The sequence below is a fragment of the Lytechinus pictus genome, chromosome 3 (genome assembly GCF_037042905.1).
Source record: "Lytechinus pictus isolate F3 Inbred chromosome 3, Lp3.0, whole genome shotgun sequence".
NCBI lineage: Eukaryota > Metazoa > Echinodermata > Echinoidea > Temnopleuroida > Toxopneustidae > Lytechinus > Lytechinus pictus.
Window position 1 is genome coordinate 35,284,306 of NC_087247.1, and position 19,314 is coordinate 35,303,619.

Sequence of the window (19,314 nt, forward strand, 5' to 3'; positions counted from 1 at the left end):
GGATAGTGCCACCGGTAACTGAGGATAGAATCTACTCACCTGTTCTTCGGCAAGTACTTTGGCAAACCTTCCACCGTTATAATGGACAGTGTGTGTCTTGTTGAGATTTCCTAAATCCTTGATCTCTAGGATGCTATCATAACCCATCTTAAAGAGAGAATTGAGCCACCAGAAGAAGACAGATGATGGAAGGTTACAGTATCCCTCATAGTAATTCATCTTTGGATCCTTGAGATCAGCTGGGAAACCTTCCTCTATAGTACACCACTTCAGTATCTGTTCAGCACACAAGATAATCTTGTTTTATTTTAAGGTTAACCACTGAAGTCAAACTGGTCTTTAAGGAGACCCAATTCTGCAACATTATGCTTTCATTACTGTTCTTTAATATGAATGCTGATCACCCAGCTATAAAGCAGAGGGTCTCACTTTTCATGTCTTCTTAATGACATGGCAAGAGATTGAACCCATGATGTTCTGTTAGTGAGGTGAGTGCCCTACCACTGGACCACCTCCATCAATCAACCCTCAACCTGTCAAGAGGTGACCAATATGACAAGAGAGATTCAAATTTATAATGTCTATTTTAAAACATTCATTAATATACATTTCAAGAGAGATTTATCACCATTAAATCAGTTGAAAAGATGGAAATCTACCTTAATTCTGATGGCATGCAGTTCAGTAAGACATATCAAAGCAACAAGGGCTATGGATGCAATATTAAGGTCCCACCGTAGTGTACCGAATGTGATCTCATCAGGATAGTAGTAGAAGAAGGTCTCAAATCTGATACATTCAGCGGCAAGAAGCAAGAACCAGTAGACGACTTGAGGAACTATCATGGAAGGAACATCCCAGTACTCCATATGATGGTAGTAGACCGCTGCCAGGATGGACATGACAAGAGCGGCAGTTGGGGCCACGTATAACCGTGGTGAGGTCTCTTGATCACTCAGGGTCTGAATATCCGTAAGGACGCCTTCTCCTACCTTGCAAATGCATAATGTCATGTAAGCCACGTAGATGAACCAGCGGAAAACGTGGCCGGGGTACCTGGTGACATAGGGGTGCTTGGTGGTTGTTCTGGCATTGCAGCATCGGACAAAGATTAGGACCAAAGAGAAGAGGAGTATGAACACACCGTGTAAGCATGTCACTAGGAGGTCTGTGAAACAGGCATTGTAGATGGTGTGGGTTAGGTCCCAAGAGAAAGGGTACAGGCTATCCGTAGAAGATGCGTTCTCACCACAAAACCAATCAAATTTCTCAATCTCTGTTTCCTCCATAGTGAGTCCTCTTCCTACATATAAGGATGTCAGTTACACTTCAAAAAGTCCTGCAAAGTATAAAAAACATAACAAAATACAAGCTCTACTGTTTTCAGAATTATATTATATAATCTACATGCAATATTAGTAATATGCTCAGAAACTGGGTTAAAATATGATGATGCAGATAATCTCACACTAATCAAACCCTTAAATATTCTATCATTTCAATGCAGGCAAAAGGTGGTTGCAAATATGTTATAATCAACACTAATACACATCAGATCATTTAAGATTAGTCACATCCAAATGGGAGATTAAATTGTCCCGTGTGAGAGAGTGAGACAGCATAGAGTAATAGATAGGAAATAGATGGCATGGAGCAGAGTGAGAAGACTTTCACACTGCTGAATTCAAACCTTATCATATTACTGAACATTACAGATAAAAATATTTCATCAATTTAATAGAGTACTCGTTTCATTATTTTTTCCCCTGAAAGTAAAAATACTTTGAAAATCTATTCAATTTACTTATCAATGCATTGTATTCATTTATTAAATAAAGTAATTAATTTCATTCATTAATAGATTCATTCATTCATTCATTCATTCATTCAATCAATCAATCATTCATTAGTGCACTTATATATTGAATCACTTAGCTATAGATCTACTCATTACTTTTAATCTTAATATGTTTTCTTTTTTTCCATTTATTTTTCTTTTCAATTCTATGAAATTATTGATTTGTACTCCATTTAATCCAATTCAATTTGAGCTGATTGATTTGAACTATTACCCTTCATTTCATTTAATAAATTTCTTATCCACTCATTTACTCATTGGTTTATTGGCTACTTCTATTTACTAATTGCCTTTCCATGAATTTTATTATTAGGGTGGGATATATTATATAATTTAACTAAATATCCCTCGACTTGAGTAAGATTAAGTTCTATTTTAATGTAACCTATACAAGTGACCCATGCAATACGATGCATACATGTACACACAATACAATGTCGAGACTAATATATACTAAAAGTCCATATAATTTTTGAACGGGGAATACTATCTCCTCCATGTAGGCAGTTGAATTCTTATGTTGCTATTTTCTGGTGCATACATGTATACGCTCATCAATGTACATGTGTAATAGGTAAGCCACAGCCAAAGTAATGAGTCAGCAAAATACCAGGTAAACAAAGTGATGTGCACAAAGGATGAGAGGAGAGGCCTATACCATAGAGCTATTGCATAACTCTCTTTCTGGTTCTTACCCTCACCTCTCTCATTCATTGCTGGTCAATCCAAATGGCTGGAATTTACATGTAGCAGCACACACATTATTTATCATTTATAAGTAATTTTCTTGACAGTCTGTCTATGGCAACATATTATGGTCTTACTTGGTAAACTTGAAGCATAGTCTGGTCAAGATAGCCAACTCAGTCATTTGTAATGAAAGTTACACATGTCTATGTCATATAGTAGCATAAAAGTAACAATAGACTGACCTTTCTTCCTGAAGTGAAAATAATACACAACCAAAAGAATGATATTAAGGTGAGACAGATTGAGTACACATTTGCACCAACACATGTATCGAAGTCCTGTACAATCAAACATTGGTATCTCCCATCCCCCGAGAGTTCAAGTTCTAGCAATTACATACTGTGCACTTTGACCGGGAATTGTACAGCAAGGACTTTATTTGTGTATGTACACTTACAAACACTGAGCAGTATATTAAAATTTCACAACAATACCTATCAATGAAGCCAAGGGTCCAAAGTCTAGATCTATATAAAATTGTTGAATACAACCTGCCAAATATTCATTACCTCGTACATACATGCATAAATAAGAAACTACTTATAAAAGTAGAGATAGAAGGGAATTTCTTGAATTCCTTTTTCCCTAGGAATTGACAGGTTTAGGGGGTGTTCAAACTTAAATGTTGATTTAAAAAAAAGACAATTACAAAACAGGGATATAATTAGAAACAATGCTTATGTTCAATGTCCCCATTCCCGGTCGTAGAAGTGAATGTCTTTCAGATCACGATTTGGTAGAAAATCTAAACGCCGAAAAGGTACATTTGGAAATGTAATCAGCTTAGATTTTACAACCTAGCTTTAACATCAGGAATATGCAACAAAATGTGACACTGAACACGATTGAGTTTTGAAACGCTTCTTATATTTGCCCTAACAGTGGAAGCCTACACAAGCATGTTCCAGAATTGACTTTTCTTATGATGGGTCAAACTGCGCAGTATGCTGTGCTAACAAGAGCGGGACATTTAAAGACGGTTGACGTACAGTACAATTGTATAATCAGATTTATATTTTCAACTCAGTACGGTGCACTCCTGATCGTGTTTGTGTTCTATCATTTGCATTTTCAATCATGATTCATGTTGCGGTTTAAATTTGAAAATCAACATTGAACACACCCTGTTTGAGCCATCACAGGCCTTGCTTTTAAAAAAGTATACAGTCTGAGAATTATGACATTCTTCAGTTATGCAATGTGCATCTGATGAGCAGATGTTTTTAAGCTATGCACACTGACATTACAGTAATAATTCTCTGGTCTGTGGTCTGATATCTTAAAAATTGAGGTGATTGGCAACAAAAAAGTCTGCTGTGCAAACCCTTGACTCAAGTTAAGGGGTTGGAATATGTGTCATATGTGCTAGTCTTGAGTGAAGACCCACTTGTTGAGCAAAGTCTCAATCAGGGCCTGTGCCTGCAGACTACTCTGATTGAGTGTACAGTAGAGTTTGTCACAAAAAAAAAAAAAAAAAAAAACTTGGGACCACTTTCACATTCACTTTATACTTGAAAATTTCAACTTATTTGCTTAGAATTTGCACTGAATTAATAGGCGGCTACTGAATTCATGAAATTTATCACAATTGACCTATAGATACTATGGTGTCCATGGTGTAAAATAGGTATCCCTTATTTTCAATAATAGCATCTCTTTAATACATAATGTTCTACTTTTATCTAAAATAACTGTACATAAATTGATATCAATACAACATTGGATCATTCTTATAAAATCAATTCTTAAATTTCTAATGCTTGAACAACACTGCAAATTTTGTAGGTTTTGTTTGTCCAATATCACACAGAAAAGGAGTCCCCTACCATGTTTTACTATTTAGTGGCGTATTCTGAATATTCCAAAAGGTATTACCAATGCTTTTCACAAAGTCTGTGGTCAGCAATATATCCCACGATATTTGATGTCAATACATACAGTGTCTACATGTATATCCACCCAGACTGACACACAAGCCATACTTCTCCAAACACATCTGTTTCAAGTCACAATATTTGGTCTTTTTTTTTCCAATTTTAATACAAATCATGTTCAAAGTCAGTAGGCTACTGCATCCATCCAATCCACCAACCCCAACCATTCTCATTCAAACATGTCTTACCATTACTTCCTGCAATATAAAACATTCAAAAGTTTGAAATTTAAAGACATGAGAGAATATAAACTAAAATCCAGAAAATTTCATCAAAATTGGATGAGGAATCACAGTTTTCCATTATTTATCTGGGTGAAACAGTTCTTTGCAATTGTAATCAGATAACAAGTAACAAAGTTATTGAATTTTAAAGTTTAACAATATTTTGTGAAAACAGTCGTCATGAATATCCATTAGGTGGGCTGATGATGTCACATCCCCACTTGTTCTTTTGTATTTTATTATATGAAATTAGGTTTATTTTTTCCTCCAAGAACTAGAAAAATCGGTTTGACAACTGATTTAGTGCATTAGATATTTATTGCTACAACTTATTTCATTATTAAAAGGGAAACATTATTCACACAAGTATGAAATAATGAAAAAATTAGATTTTATGAAATAAAATTAGAAAACGGAAAGTAGAGATGTGACATCATCAGCCCACCTAATGAATATTCATGACGACTGTTTTCACAAAATATTGCTAAACTTTAAATTTCAATAACTTTATTATTTGTTATCCGATTTTGATGAAATTTTTGGCATTTTGCTCAGTGAATTCTACTCTTTGTATTAAGATATAAATATTTTCAGCCCGGACCATCCCTTTAATATAATGAATACATTTTTAACACACATGAATGAAAATATCTAATCTGCCATCCAAAACCAACAATAACTTGCAAGGGAGTGTTCTCTGTAAATAGCTAACAATAGGCCTATTCATTTAGCCAATTCAAAAAGTAAAATTTTGAAAATAAGCTTCTTCTTTATACTGTTCAGTTTGAAGTTTTAAAGAAAAAGAAATGATGAAATAAAGGTGTCTTTAACACCATTTTCCCCAGAGCTTCTTGGATATTTCAGTTACTGAGATTGCACATTGCTGTGCACTTCTCATTCTTGAGTATAGAAAACTTCTACCTTGTTTTTCCTTTCTCACTTTCTCAACTTTCACAAAATATATCTTAGGATATGCTTTTTTTTTAAGCTCAATAAAATCTCAAAATTCATTGGTTTGGGGTGGCAAGGTATCATATGGAATAATTTTGATTTCATGAGATTGAAAAATAAATAAATGGTTATAAAAATTACTGCTAAACTTTAAATCTCAATAATTTCTTAATCTTGAAATTTTCAGCATTTTGAACATTGCAGTGCAAAATAAACGGTTTGTTGCAATCCAAATTTCAAAGAAATTGCAATAACATTTGATATGAACATTCCAACCAATAAAATCTTAGCAATCACAATTCAGAATTGAGATAGGACTACTGAAATCGAAATTTAGTCAAGTTCAAGCCTCCCTGTAATTCTGTTGAAATAAACGCAAAATCAATTCCAAATTGTCAGGTCGTCATCACCTGCGATTTGCCGATTTTGGACTGTACTCTGCTTCGAACAAAGAGCTTGCCGCAAAGAGAAAATGATTTTATTATTTCTTATAACATTATGCTGATCTTCTAATAATAAGATTTTGCTTCTTGAAAATGTCACATTTAATGCAAAATGTGATTTGTTAAAAAAATCGTATCGCATAGCCATGTAGTGTGTATAGTGTACCTGGGCTAAAATACTTTAAGCCTGGAGTAAACCTTGAACTCTGGGCCAGGCATTGCAAACATACATGTAAAATATTGTCAGATAATTATTGGGGCAGATAAAATACTTCCACCCTTTGCTCAACATATTGCAGCCATCAAGTCGATTTTGTCAAGTACAGTAATTGTATTTGTAGACTATTTTGCCAAAAGTAAATTTTGTCAGTGTCAATTTGCACTCTTAGAAATTTAAGGAACAATCTATAACGGAAATTTTCCGAAATTTTTGCAGATTTTTACAAGAAAGTCGTGGTTCATATTAAGTTCGTTTTTTATGTGCGCAGAACGGAAGCAGTCTGCCAGTCAACTGGGCCACCAATCATCCAAAGTATGGCAGTGAGTCCAAACTTCCCGCGTGTCCATACTTCGCGGACGGTCAGTATCTAAAAAAATAGCCAATATCCTTAAAATCTGACATCATCAACGTGAAAAGCGACCTAAAATTATCCTTTGGTGTAAGTTTCTTTCGGATGAGTTCAGTCTTCATGAAAGTATTGACAAAAGATCGGCAAATTTGTCACCGTTAGCGCCAGTTTTGAAGAAATCTGATATTCTCAACAAGCATCACGATATCACCATTTTGCAAGCAGAAATCATCAAAAATGTGAGTTAAATGTGGTACTAACCGATTCTATAGCATTTTGCCGTTAATCTGATATAAATATTTCACTTTTGAGCTTGAGATTTTGTTAACATCTCCACAAAAACTTTGGTCCGCGAAGTTAGGTCACACTTTTTCAGAACAGTTTTCCAGCACAGCGCGCATTCGCCAATCGGAATAGAAGGAGGAAGCACAACCCCTCCTCACAGAAAAAAATATGCATATGTATTTCTTTAAAAAAATAATAACCGAACATTACAATATTTTACATGCGCATTGACAACCTATTTTTGTTTCTCTTCTAAATAACGAGAGCCCCCGAGCAATGGCGGCACCATGAATTTAAAACTGATGGGTGGCAAAGGAAAAGGGATAGAGGGGGAATAAAATTTATTTTGCATGTTTCACAAAATGGAGTGTGAAGCGCGAGCTTAGTGACTAGGGCGCTGGATCCAACTTGTGGTTCCCTGCTGGAGTCCAGGGGCAGAGCACACATACATACGCGTTTTTAATACAGTATGTAAAGCAGGATTTCGCCAAAAGGGGGTGGGGCGCAGAATGTTTTCATTCATGTTTCCCCGATCGGCCGCTAAAAGCCATTTTTTGCTGTTGGTTTATAGAGGGAGCAGTCTCAACTAAAGACTGAAGTTTTAAGTACACTTAATCAGCTTTATTCTTACAAACAAGATAGGATTTCTCACATTGCCTAAATAGATGAAAGCGCGAAGCGCGAGCTCAACTTTTTGAATATTCGATGCATTAATTTAGACCAAAGCAATGAACATTCTGAGCAGTTTTAGGCAGTATAAGATATGCTAGCGACCCCCCCCCCCTGCATCCGCACCTGCCCCACCAAACACGCTCTTAAAAAATGTTCAGATGACAGAGCTTGCACAAATTAATCAGTGAAAAAAATATTTTATGTCTTATATTTAACCGGAGTCCTGAAGCGAATACAGCTGCGACATTATGCGTCAAGACTTGCGACGTTATGCGTTAAGTAGAAAAGCTACTAGTATGGCAGTGTATCCTATTACCGGACACCTTTATTTCAGTGCTTTAAAAATGACAACTAGAGGAAATACAATCAAGAAATATTTGCACTTGCTATTCCAAATATTATGAAAATTATGAATATGATAAAATTATTTTATATTTACCAACCGTTTTCTTTGCATCACAATTGTCACATACCCCCCCCCACGAAAAACAGTTATTTTCGCGTGTGACAAATTACATCATGATTCCGGACGCGCGCCGGACAGGTAAAGATATTCTTCATTACAATGATGTAAGAAAGAATTTGTGTGAATTTTTCTTCATATATCATATCATGCATAAATTCTAAACTTATGTTTGTTTTTTTTCACATCAAATCTGAGCAGATGTTGGTAATAAATTCGTGTTTGATAAATTTTATTTTGACTTCTTAGCTGCATGTTCCATGGCACTTTCCAATACTATGCTCGTTCGTATCGTAACGCTCATCAGGTTTGATGCGCTGTCGATCGACGGCTCTATCTAGTCACGGTAAACCTCGCGCACGGTATACCTCGAGTCTAGCCGTCGACGGTTAACCACAATACACCACACTTCATCATTCGATAGAAGGAGCGGACGAGACTGAAATTCGGCAAAATCAGGCCCATTTTTCCATCAGAAAATATATCAATTGTTCATGCAAAACTACGTTATATGATATTTTAATCATTTTCTGTCATTTTAGAGATCAATAAGGTAAAAGTTGGATTTTTTCGCCTTGTTTTAGCAATCTTGTACATGTATTGCTCTGTGAAATTAAATTGCGGAAGTCTTACGGTACGAAATTGTTTTCGTACGCAGTACTATGCGCGTCCGGAATCATGATAATATCCGGTAATACAATACGTAACTATACATTATGCATTGACTGCGACATTATGCTTTGGATGCTCTTGAGTCTTGGCATAATGTCGCTATCTGCGACATTAATCATTATGCGTTGCTGTGACATTATCGATTGTATTTGTAACAAGCCATGGCTTAGCTTAGACTCTAAGCTAAGCCATGGCTTGTTACAATTAGTAGTAGTATTTAGTAGTAAGTAGTAGTAATAGTAGTAGTATAATAGTAGTAGTAGTAGTACTAGTAGTAGAAAAAAAATAGCAGTGCCGGCTGCTTCAGCCTTTCAGGCATCTCCTAGCCCAAATTCTGGCGGCATGACGGCCTATCTTGCCTTGGCAGTGTTTTAATTTTTATCAAGGGCTTTTATTACTTGCATAATAAATAAGGAATATGGATCATGAAATCTAGAAAATATATTTTCCACTAATTCATAATTAACGTTGTAGTTGTTTAAAGGGGATTATGAATAGATCAAATATCATAAAATGTGAAAAAACCTATTTTATACTCACACACTCCCGGCTTACCTTGTTCATTGAATGAGTGGTCTCAGCGCTGGATTGGTTGAATTACCAAAATTGCGTAAGAGATGACAGCGCTAATAAGATCTTGCCGCCGAGCCTAGATCGACTATCGCCAGTACATGCAGTGATGCATGAAGTGGCAGCGCTCAGGCATGGGCACTGCAAACAGTTCCGAGGGGTTGGGCCATGGTATTTTGATTGAGTTGGGGGGGGGGGGGGGGGTGCAAATTTAGACAACTGATTTTTTCCTTCTCATTTTAATTACAGGAGAAATGTAGAGTTAGAAACCTATTCCCCTCTTTCGTATGCTCTTCTTCCTTATCTTTTTCTTTATTTTAAAAATAATGGCAAGCTGCATGGGATTGAGGGGGGGGGGGGGGTCTCCTCTGTCCCCCTTGAAGCGCTGCCCCCAAAGAAAGCCCTTTTTTCCATACCAGAACCGTGTACTCTAATTCATTCACACACTGACCCCAGGCGGCCATGATGATGGTTAAGGACCAGGTTGGAGCCACAAAGCCCACAAAACAAATTTAGGTAGACATATAATGCCCATGCACGTACTTGCTTTTTTAAGTACCATTGGGCAATTCACGCGTCTACATTTAAAAGGGTATCAAAATTGCTAAAATCAGCTAATAGGGTATACTTCTCATCCATATTTGAGGAATGAGATCAGAGGATGATTACTTGTTTTTTGGACTATTTTTTAGAGACCATGTACAAGAATGCCATGGTGTGCACCGGGTGGACACCTTGTAATGATATTCCCCCTCCCTCGTACCATACCAAGGCCCCAAGTACTCTACAGACTGTCACATGTTCCTTGATTAATTATAATATTTGCCCCTTCTTCCAGAAAAATAGAGTTTGGTAAATGTATCCAATTCACTTATTTTGTTCTTCATATCAGCAGCTCTAAATGTAATACCTTGCCCCCTCTCCTTCTCTTAACCCCTCAGCTTGTTCCACAAACATTTAATCTTGAAATTATTGCACATGAAATAAAGCAGAATACATGTACATGTAATAATTTGTTCAAATAATTTAATACTTAATTTTTCATTTATCACATTGTACATTCACAAGATATGATATTTACCAGATCATTACTGTAAATCATTCAAGTGATTCGTGACCCCCAAATAAGATAGGACATATTATCATCTTAATTGATTGTTGCAATGGCAATGCTTTATATGTCGGTAAACTTCCTTGATGGAAAAAGAAATTGGAAAAAAAAAACTTCCTTGATGAGGATGTCAACTTAAAAATGATTAACGGGCACAATATCTTCTTGCTCTCTGATATCCATATCCATCGCCACTGAAATGCACTTAAATATAATAAATTTCATTGAATTTTGTTACATATTTCATTGATGTTCAACAAGCGGGAGGACTTATCATTATTTGCATAATTGACCAACACCTGAACATAATATTATGCACAAACATATAATCTCCGTGCAAACTCTGGTGAAAATATCATGGAATTAATTTTAACTGCGGAACGTTTCCAAAGAACACAATCTCTGACATGATCAGTCGTTCCCCACACAAAAGCACAACTCTAACTTACAGAAGAAAGAAAAAGAAGATACAAGACATGATAAAAATGAATGTTTTTAACAGAAATATGGCACAATATAAATGCTGTGGATCATCATAAAAATTTAAGTCAGAGATTGACATGGCAAGCAATAAGAAGTAAATAATATCAAAATATCCTCATGAAAGTACCCTTTCAATCCAAATTTTATAAGAAAATACAAGGGTAAAGAAAAAGGAATGTCAAACTATATTCTAACATAAAATAAGACATCACCAAAATAAACTTGATCTTCTGGAAATTTGTCACATTCACTGCTGAAGGTGGTAAGAGGTATAGCGCCACCTCTTGTCTGAGTTTGTACATGGTCAAATAAATGAGACACGATGTTACATTTGCCTTCATTAGAAATGTCATCTGTTTGAGATCGTTTGCGAGTAGCTGTAAGAACCCGAATGTTTTATCAGCCATGATATGATCCAAAGGTTAACAAATAACAATTGAACATGTTTGCACAGTACATAACACTTACGGTACATAGGCTGAGCCGCATGTCTCTCTAAGCTTGATGAGAGAACAAAACAGTAAATGTGTAAGAGAAGAAAAATTCACTGGATTCAAAGGTGTAATATATAAGTTTGCAATTTGTGTAATGTATGTGCAATATTGTATTATCTATAATTATTTCCATGTACTAATTAAATTTAGCAAATACTGCAAACTGAAAAAAATATAGTTCCTGCATCTGTTCTTTTACCACAGGATGCTCATCACTAGTAAATGATTGTTGTTATGGTTCTAGACCATGGTAATTTAATCATTTTTTAAAATAAATGTTGAGCTCATTCTAATAATAAGTGATATCAACCACAGCAACAAACTTTGATTTCAGTTCATCTATGATTAAAAGCAAGCATTCATCATTAGACATTGGGTAATTTACATGACAAATCAAGCAAAGTCAATATCCACTCTTTGAATTTGGGCCTGTGTTTTGGGGTTAAATCATGATATCTTTGATCTGAAATAATGGCAACGAAAAGCATCTGTGTAAATAATTTTGCTATCCTAGAAAATATACAAGATTTGACATACTCAAATAAGAAAAAGAAAAAAAGAATACCGGCAAGAGATTCTTAGTCGAAATAGTAAACATTAAAAAAATCACATTCTTACTTGCAATCAACCTAATTCAAACTTCACAATCCAAATATACTTTTTTATATTAGTTTCAACTGTGAACCTTTCGATGTCCTAAATACATGTATTTTTTTATCACGATATAGAGTATGGAAGTATGACTTCATACAAAATTTCAAAACAAGATTTTACATTTCATCGGTTTTCATACATTTATAAGCAGGCCAATATCACATTGACTTCAATGGGCCTCATTAGGTATTCACATCACATGGTTATATCTCAGACCCTTTTTAGCCCAAATACTATTAAATTCTGGCTGTAAATGTTTTTAATTATGCCCATCTGAGATACAAAACAAATAACAATGAAGTGCAAAACTAGATTGTGACATGCTTATTGTACCGGCAGTTTATATTTGGTGAATTGACTCACAGCCTACCATAGTGACCCAAATGGCACCATATATAACACACAAATCCAACAGGCAAGTTAATACTTAATTCCAATAAATGAAATAGGTTGGAATCATTAAAACACATGATCACAGATTAAATACCTCAACAACAAAAAAGGGGGAAAAAAGGTTATTGCACCATATCAATGACTACATTATCCAGGGAAATAATAGTCATTACATAATCAAATGCATCATGATTAATCTAAAGTTAGGAACAATTATCTTAAGTATTGGAAAACTAGTACTGTACTTTTATTGTACCATTCAAAGTGTCTATATGTTACGAAATTATCAAATTTCTTGTGAAAATTAATAATGATTATCTTGTAAACATGACAATTCATTTTTATTGTAAGGTCACTATCAAATCTTAAGACCAAAGTACATCTAACTTCATAAACAATTTACTGTATGAACAATAAATGAGTAAAAAAAAAAGAGTAAGACTACAGTAGCAGGTGAGTCCATGAGCATGCAATAAAGGAATGCAGAGCAATTTTTTTTTCACTACCAGAAATATACCCTCTTACCAAAATAAAGTGACCTGTTCATTCACAAATGTTATTCACACGAAAACTTCCAAATGGAATAACACCATCTAAATACCTCAGAATCACTCAGCAATTTTCAATCAGTAAAATGAGAGTGGAGTATTAGAAGAGTGAATCCACCAGGAAACATATCCAATTGGTCATATTTGCCATGGAGCATGAAATAGTTCCGTCCATTTGTTTAATGTAAGGTGAAATTTTCAGAAGCACCATGTTGCAATTTGACAACACGCAGCTGGCTCTAGTGAGCATACAGTATGTATATCCACTATACATCCACTCTGAGAAAAATGCAATAGCACCACACATTGTAAAGGCCTAATCATCATTAAATGTATCTATGCTGGCCACTCCTCAATCTTCACCATCATTTGGATACCACCCTCTCCTCTCTAAGACAAAGATCTGAGGTTCTAGGATCAGTTTTGGTAGTGTCGTCACCAGCTCTTTCATGCTCCTAGGTCTTTGAATGCCGGCGTATCCCTTGGCAAATGTCAGGACTCGGTGGGTTTGTTTATACCAAGCCAGCTCCTGACTGTCTTCAGATGAAGCTCCTATACAAAGGTGAGAGTACTGCATCATTTCTGGGCCACCAGGGAGCAAGTCTTCAGTCTTGTCATACCTGATTCATGCAAAGATAGAGAACCGACTTGTCATAACAAGGAATGTCAACTGGGTGTACACATTGTATTAAAAAATTAAAGCAAAAAAAGGGGAAGCTAAAAAAGAGTGAATCAAACTGATTAGAACTTAACTTCCCATCTACAAATACTTCTTTCCATAGAAATGTACCCGGTAAAACAAAAATCATATGATCTACTTATAATTTGTTAAAAATACTGCTGGAGTACTGTTAAAAAAATAAAATGAAAGAACAGAGGAACTCAAAAGAAAAATTCAAGCTAATATTTAACTAATTACTTTCAGAGCTATTGTGCAAGCAGTTATATCATAACATTAATCAATCTACTTATAATTTGAATCACAAATTAGTTTCAATGTACAATAATTTTTAAACTAACAAGCACATGGTATATATAAAAAAGAAAAGTAATTATAACAGTCAGGATCATTTCCTTCACTTTAATATTTACCTCCATTTTGAGTTGACCTCAGTGAATCTTGAAACACCTGTTTGTGCTGTCATTACATCAATGTGAATGTGAACATTGTCTGTAAAGGAAAAACAGGAAACAACTCAAATACTACTTTAATTGACAAATGCATATTAATATTATATTTCAAATAAACAAAAATTATATTTTAGTCATGCAAATAATTATCTATATATTGCATGATAGGACACACAGATTTAAAAGATATGATTATTGACCATTTTATCAAACATGTACCCTTTGAAAACCTCAAAAGCTATTTCATATTATGCAAATAGCCTGTTTGCAGTACATAAAATTAAATGGTATGAAAATATATGTGTTAAAGTCAGCCTATCTTGTTTTCTTTTAGGAAAGTTGATTATAATTTGACTTTTCTTCTAAAATTCTCAACTGCCTTGGCACAGATGTTTCAAACTTAAAGCCAGATCCCAATATTTAGTCTACAGCCGGGCCTGTCCATAATGGACAGACAGACAGACACTTATCTTCAGGGATGCGAGTTACTACAAATAAAGAGCTATAAAAATGAAAAGCATTGAACAAAATAAAAAACTGAAATTGAAAGAGCTCCCATACTTGTATAGATGAAAGATAAAATAAGCTGAAATTGAGCTGAAAATCAAAAGCAAAAATAACTAAATTCAGCTACAATCTGAACTCTCATCCCTATATCTTGTGAATTTAGTTTTTGCATTTACCTAAAAGAACACAAAAGAACACAAATAAAGTGCAATTATCAGCATATATTTTTTTTTTCAAGTTTGGTGTTCTAATTGTAAATTTTACCTAAACAATTGACATTTCATATATCTTTCAAACAAAAGTTTATATTACATTTTAAATTCTATCCTTACATTAATTCAAACTTCAAAAGGGAATAATCATAAGTTCTGCCAGAAATATACAAAGCAAATCTGTCAAAGTGTTAAGGATCAAAATAAAGATGTAACTATATGAGTCTGTATACTAAAACTTTATGTTTTGTTTCTCTTAAAATGAAAGATGAAGAAAAAAATGCAAATATATTCTTACCAGCATTAGGAGGAACAAGTTGATGTATTTGATGCATGACATCACCACCAGGGTAATTATAATGTGATACTCCTAACATTAAGGCTGTTGCTATAATGTTAACTGCAAAGTGACCCAATACTCCTAATGCAAGTATCTTCATGAAAGCCGACTTCTGGACATTACGAAATCTGGGAGAATGACAGAAATATATATATATGAGAGTGAAGAAAAATAATTGCAATACCTAAAATAAATAGTCATGTTCATAAGATTACGGTGTAATTTCAGATTTGTTTTTTAACAAATAAGTTTTGTGGAGGAGGGCGATAAATGAAATAGTATTCTATAACTCAAGAATTTATTGTCACCTTCCTTCTTAAGCAATAACTCAAGTTTGTATAGTCAAAAAACTTGTTTGTTTATTCACCATCATACATGGAGTTTTTGTTTTTATCAAATTCCTTCTTTCAGGATAAGTCAGACAGGAAGTGGGAGGGGAATAATTTGTACAGACCAGGGCTAGTTTCCCTTCTTTACGTCATAACAATATACTGCAAGAATTTATACAGAACTCAAATACCAATTATATGGTGCTCTGTTACAATTCGCAAAGGGCTATTTTTGACAACTGGGTGTGAATCATATTTTGCTCACATAAACATTGTACTTTTTTGTTTTCTCTACAGCAAACACCTTAATGCTCCTTAACCTGCAAGGATGGGGAGGATGATACAACACTCACATGTTTGCAATGGTGGCGGCAGCACCAACATTAAGCATTGGTATCACGTAGATGATGAAGCGAAGCTCCTTGTGAGGAAGAAAAGAATAGAGGAAGACAAAGCCCAATGGGGGTAGTAGAAACCATGGTATCCTCCGGTCCACGACACAGCCAAGAGGTACAAGGATCACACTACTCCATAACCCCCTTGGGATTGCTGAGTAGAAGTACCATAGGAATGGCATTGTCTGACGGTTATGTTGAAGAAAATGTTTGATCAACCTCTCGTCAGATTGCATGAATTAGAACAATGCCCCCCTCTAATATCCTTGAAGAATATGCTGTATGATTGGTTTATACACTTGCAATTATGGTATCTACAGTATACAAATAGTTGCATGGCCAATTTAGAAAGCCCCTTAAGTGCTTTCAGATACACTGGAGTACCATAGTCATCGGATTCTAAACTTGGCAGTCTCATTTACAATATGTGTATTATCTTCGCTTTGGGGTGGTGGTATCCAAGCAATGAGTCAAGTCACCAAATAAGTACAGAGTACCCATTTAATAACTAATTGCAATTAGTGGATTAATGAGGCAAATCACGCATTATTCAAATTAAAATGTACATCTGACTTTCTATCAACATTACTGCTCTCTTGGAAAAAGACTGATATTGAATCTGAAACCTCAGCAAACAGAAAAATAGGATCAAAGTGATTGTTTTAACTACACAGTTGATGTAAACCAAGAAGCAAACACTAGCACACAAGTATTATATTAAAAGGATACGCCCCAGTTACTGCTCTTATTGAGAATGGTGTTGTACCAGAATACTACGCCTTCAGGCCACAGCCATCGTTGCCAGAATAAAGAGTCCAACAATATCGTCGCACCTGGAACATAGACACATCGTGAAAAATATATATCTTTAGATCTTTAGACGTATATGTATGCACATTGATTTCTCAATGACTATCTAACTGAAAGTGAAAGGCTTTGGTCTAAATATCATAAATTAGTCAAACCTCTCTCTTTGAAATCAAACTTTGCAGTAAGCTATGAAGGGAAAGAAGAAAAAATTGAAAAATCAGTGTACACATGTAATTATTGGCTGATTAACAATAAAGTTTCTCAGTCTCTTCTCCTATTTATTCACTGATAACTACATCATTTAAATTTACAATGAATGATATAATGGAAGAAATGATTTTACAGATAAAATTCCAGATTTAAAACTGTATTTAACAACTCTAGTATCTAAGTGATATCAAAGCCCCTTTTAACCAAAGCAAATGACCATGCAGTTATGTTTAAAATTAGCAGGTACTGTACATCAAAAAAGATCTACCCATTGATCTTGTGCCTGACAAGATTAAATAACATTGTGTAACCAGCAAATTTGTATTTTATTTTTTTGACAAACATGTATGCTATCTATTGCATAGAATGTATTTCAATAAAATGTTTTTTCTCTCCTAAACATCTATACTACTTTTGATTATTGTATATGCTACTTTTATTTTTTAGCAAACAAAGAATGTAAAATAAGATTTATAATATGGGAAGGGCTCAGTTGCATCCAACTCACCAAGGCTAAGAATGCCTCCCAAAGCTCCCCAGAAGATGACCTGAGGTATCGCTAGTCTCTTGGACATGAGTTCCATCAGAAGCATCAATCCCATCAGCATACACAGCTCAGAGCGGAAGACAATAATGACAAAGGCTGAGTAGAGAATGAAGGCTACATGATCCTGTCGCATCCAGCCACTGATGGCACGCAGAGCTGGGGGAAAAATGAGACTTTGTTCATGATCGAGTTCATGCCAAGTTAAACTTGTCAAGGTATTGTAGGTTCTTAAGTTAAATAGCTGCTCAGGTTAAGTCTTATGAAGTCTGATTAGTTACGAGTGACCCTTTTATCCATCTATGAAACCTATGGTACCCTATGTTGAGAAACTTTACCCATTTTCGTATGTATCCCAAATAGTTTATTTTCTCAGAAAAATTGGAGATAGACACTTTAAAAGTTGGACCATTTTTTTTTTCAGTCCATCACACCCCTTCTACCATTTACAAGAGGGAAAAAATGACACAGGGCATGGGCCAATTTTGCTCCCAAAATGCAACAAAGAGCCTTGGAAATTCCAATAGAGTCCAATAATAATTGTAACACAATTTATGGGATTGGAACAACTCGACACTTTTAATTCATTACAAAAGTGACACAGCATAACTTTGAAACCGCATGTTGTGGATTTGATCTCAAAAGATATGCAAGTGAGATGTCATATGAGATCACTCTTGCAATGCAAAATTGTCATGTAGAAAGCCGGGGTGAGGGGGGGGGCAGTATTTTCCCCTCCACTCTCTCTCTCTCTAAACAGGATATGACACTCTCAGCTCAGTCACAGACAGACATAAACAATGTCAATGAGATTAATCACTCAATTTACAATGGCAGGTATACCACTAACAAGATCCTACAACAGAGCGACATTTGAAGGGTCTATGACTGCAAGCTAGACATTCCTAACATACCTAGCATCTTACCAAGTCAATGCAAGTCAAGCTTCAACTGTGAAGCCCAATACCCTGTCAGTATAGGTCAACAATACATTTAAGAACATCATGATCATTACATGTTCCTTCAGATGTTGTGTGACCAAGTTCAGGAATAAAACCATCAGCAACATTTTGTGTACAAAGTGAATGAGAAATGAGACATTTAAGAACGGAATCATGCTCTTAAAACATTACTGTGAAAAAATATTTATCCAAAGTTGTACTGATTAATATACTGCAAAATCCATACAAATCCATTCATCATAAACTGTATATAGGCCTAGTGGATATGGCAACTCATGACATGACATATAATATCATTATTATATCACGAGTTTGTCAGCACAACTTTCGACAATTTATTCTAATTTATGCATACATGCATGATAAAAATCTATCAGGACAAGAGAGGTATTTGTTTCACCATATCATGTTTGAACAAGGTCAGAGAACTGAGAAAAGTGGAAGATTGATGGCATTATATTATCATCTCTATTTCCTTTGATCCCCCCCCCCCCCTTTCCTCTGCATTTCTACTTTTAATGTGCAATATTTTGTGTAAGAGATTATATACTTGATTTATGTCATTGGAGTGGCATGTGTGGGGGCACATGCCTCCGGGCAACAGTGCTGAATTTCACTTTTGCGTCCCGTGATTCACTTGCCGCTCCAATATTCCTTTGCATGTTTATAAAATTGTAATTTTTTTCTGATGTATTATATTTGCTCTTTTATATTGGTCAAATAAATGATAATAATAAGTTTGAAAACTGTCATCTTTACATTTATAAAGCGGAGTATGGGCCTCATCAATTTTTAAATTT

The 19,314-nt window shown here is 35.0% G+C and overlaps 2 protein-coding genes across 4 annotated transcripts in view; both read right to left on the reverse strand.

Annotated features, from left to right (window-relative positions):
- The window catches only part of LOC129257371 (ATP-binding cassette sub-family C member 9-like), a 36,110-nt gene extending 26,648 nt beyond the window's left edge, over positions 1–9,462 (reverse strand). The window contains exons 1-3 of one of the 3 annotated variants that reach the window (XM_064096904.1): positions 9,377–9,462; positions 660–1,339; positions 40–276 (exon numbers count right to left, since the gene is read on the reverse strand). In XM_064096904.1, coding sequence (XP_063952974.1) covers positions 40–276; positions 660–1,289 — 867 coding nt within the window. In that variant the 5' untranslated portion in view covers positions 1,290–1,339; positions 9,377–9,462. Of the gene's footprint in view, positions 1–39; positions 277–659; positions 1,340–2,790; positions 2,996–9,361 lie in introns of those variants that run through there. The other 2 variants (XM_064096905.1, XM_064096906.1) reach the window with 2 other exon arrangements.
- A 938-nt stretch (positions 9,463–10,400) lies between these two features.
- The window catches only part of LOC129255669 (dol-P-Man:Man(7)GlcNAc(2)-PP-Dol alpha-1,6-mannosyltransferase-like), a 30,299-nt gene continuing 21,385 nt past the window's right edge, over positions 10,401–19,314 (reverse strand). The window contains exons 6-11 of the mRNA XM_064096909.1: positions 17,517–17,711; positions 16,718–16,821; positions 15,947–16,173; positions 15,223–15,392; positions 14,167–14,245; positions 10,401–13,694 (exon numbers count right to left, since the gene is read on the reverse strand). Coding sequence (XP_063952979.1) covers positions 13,427–13,694; positions 14,167–14,245; positions 15,223–15,392; positions 15,947–16,173; positions 16,718–16,821; positions 17,517–17,711 — 1,043 coding nt within the window. The 3' untranslated portion in view covers positions 10,401–13,426. The remainder of the gene's footprint in view (positions 13,695–14,166; positions 14,246–15,222; positions 15,393–15,946; positions 16,174–16,717; positions 16,822–17,516; positions 17,712–19,314) is intronic.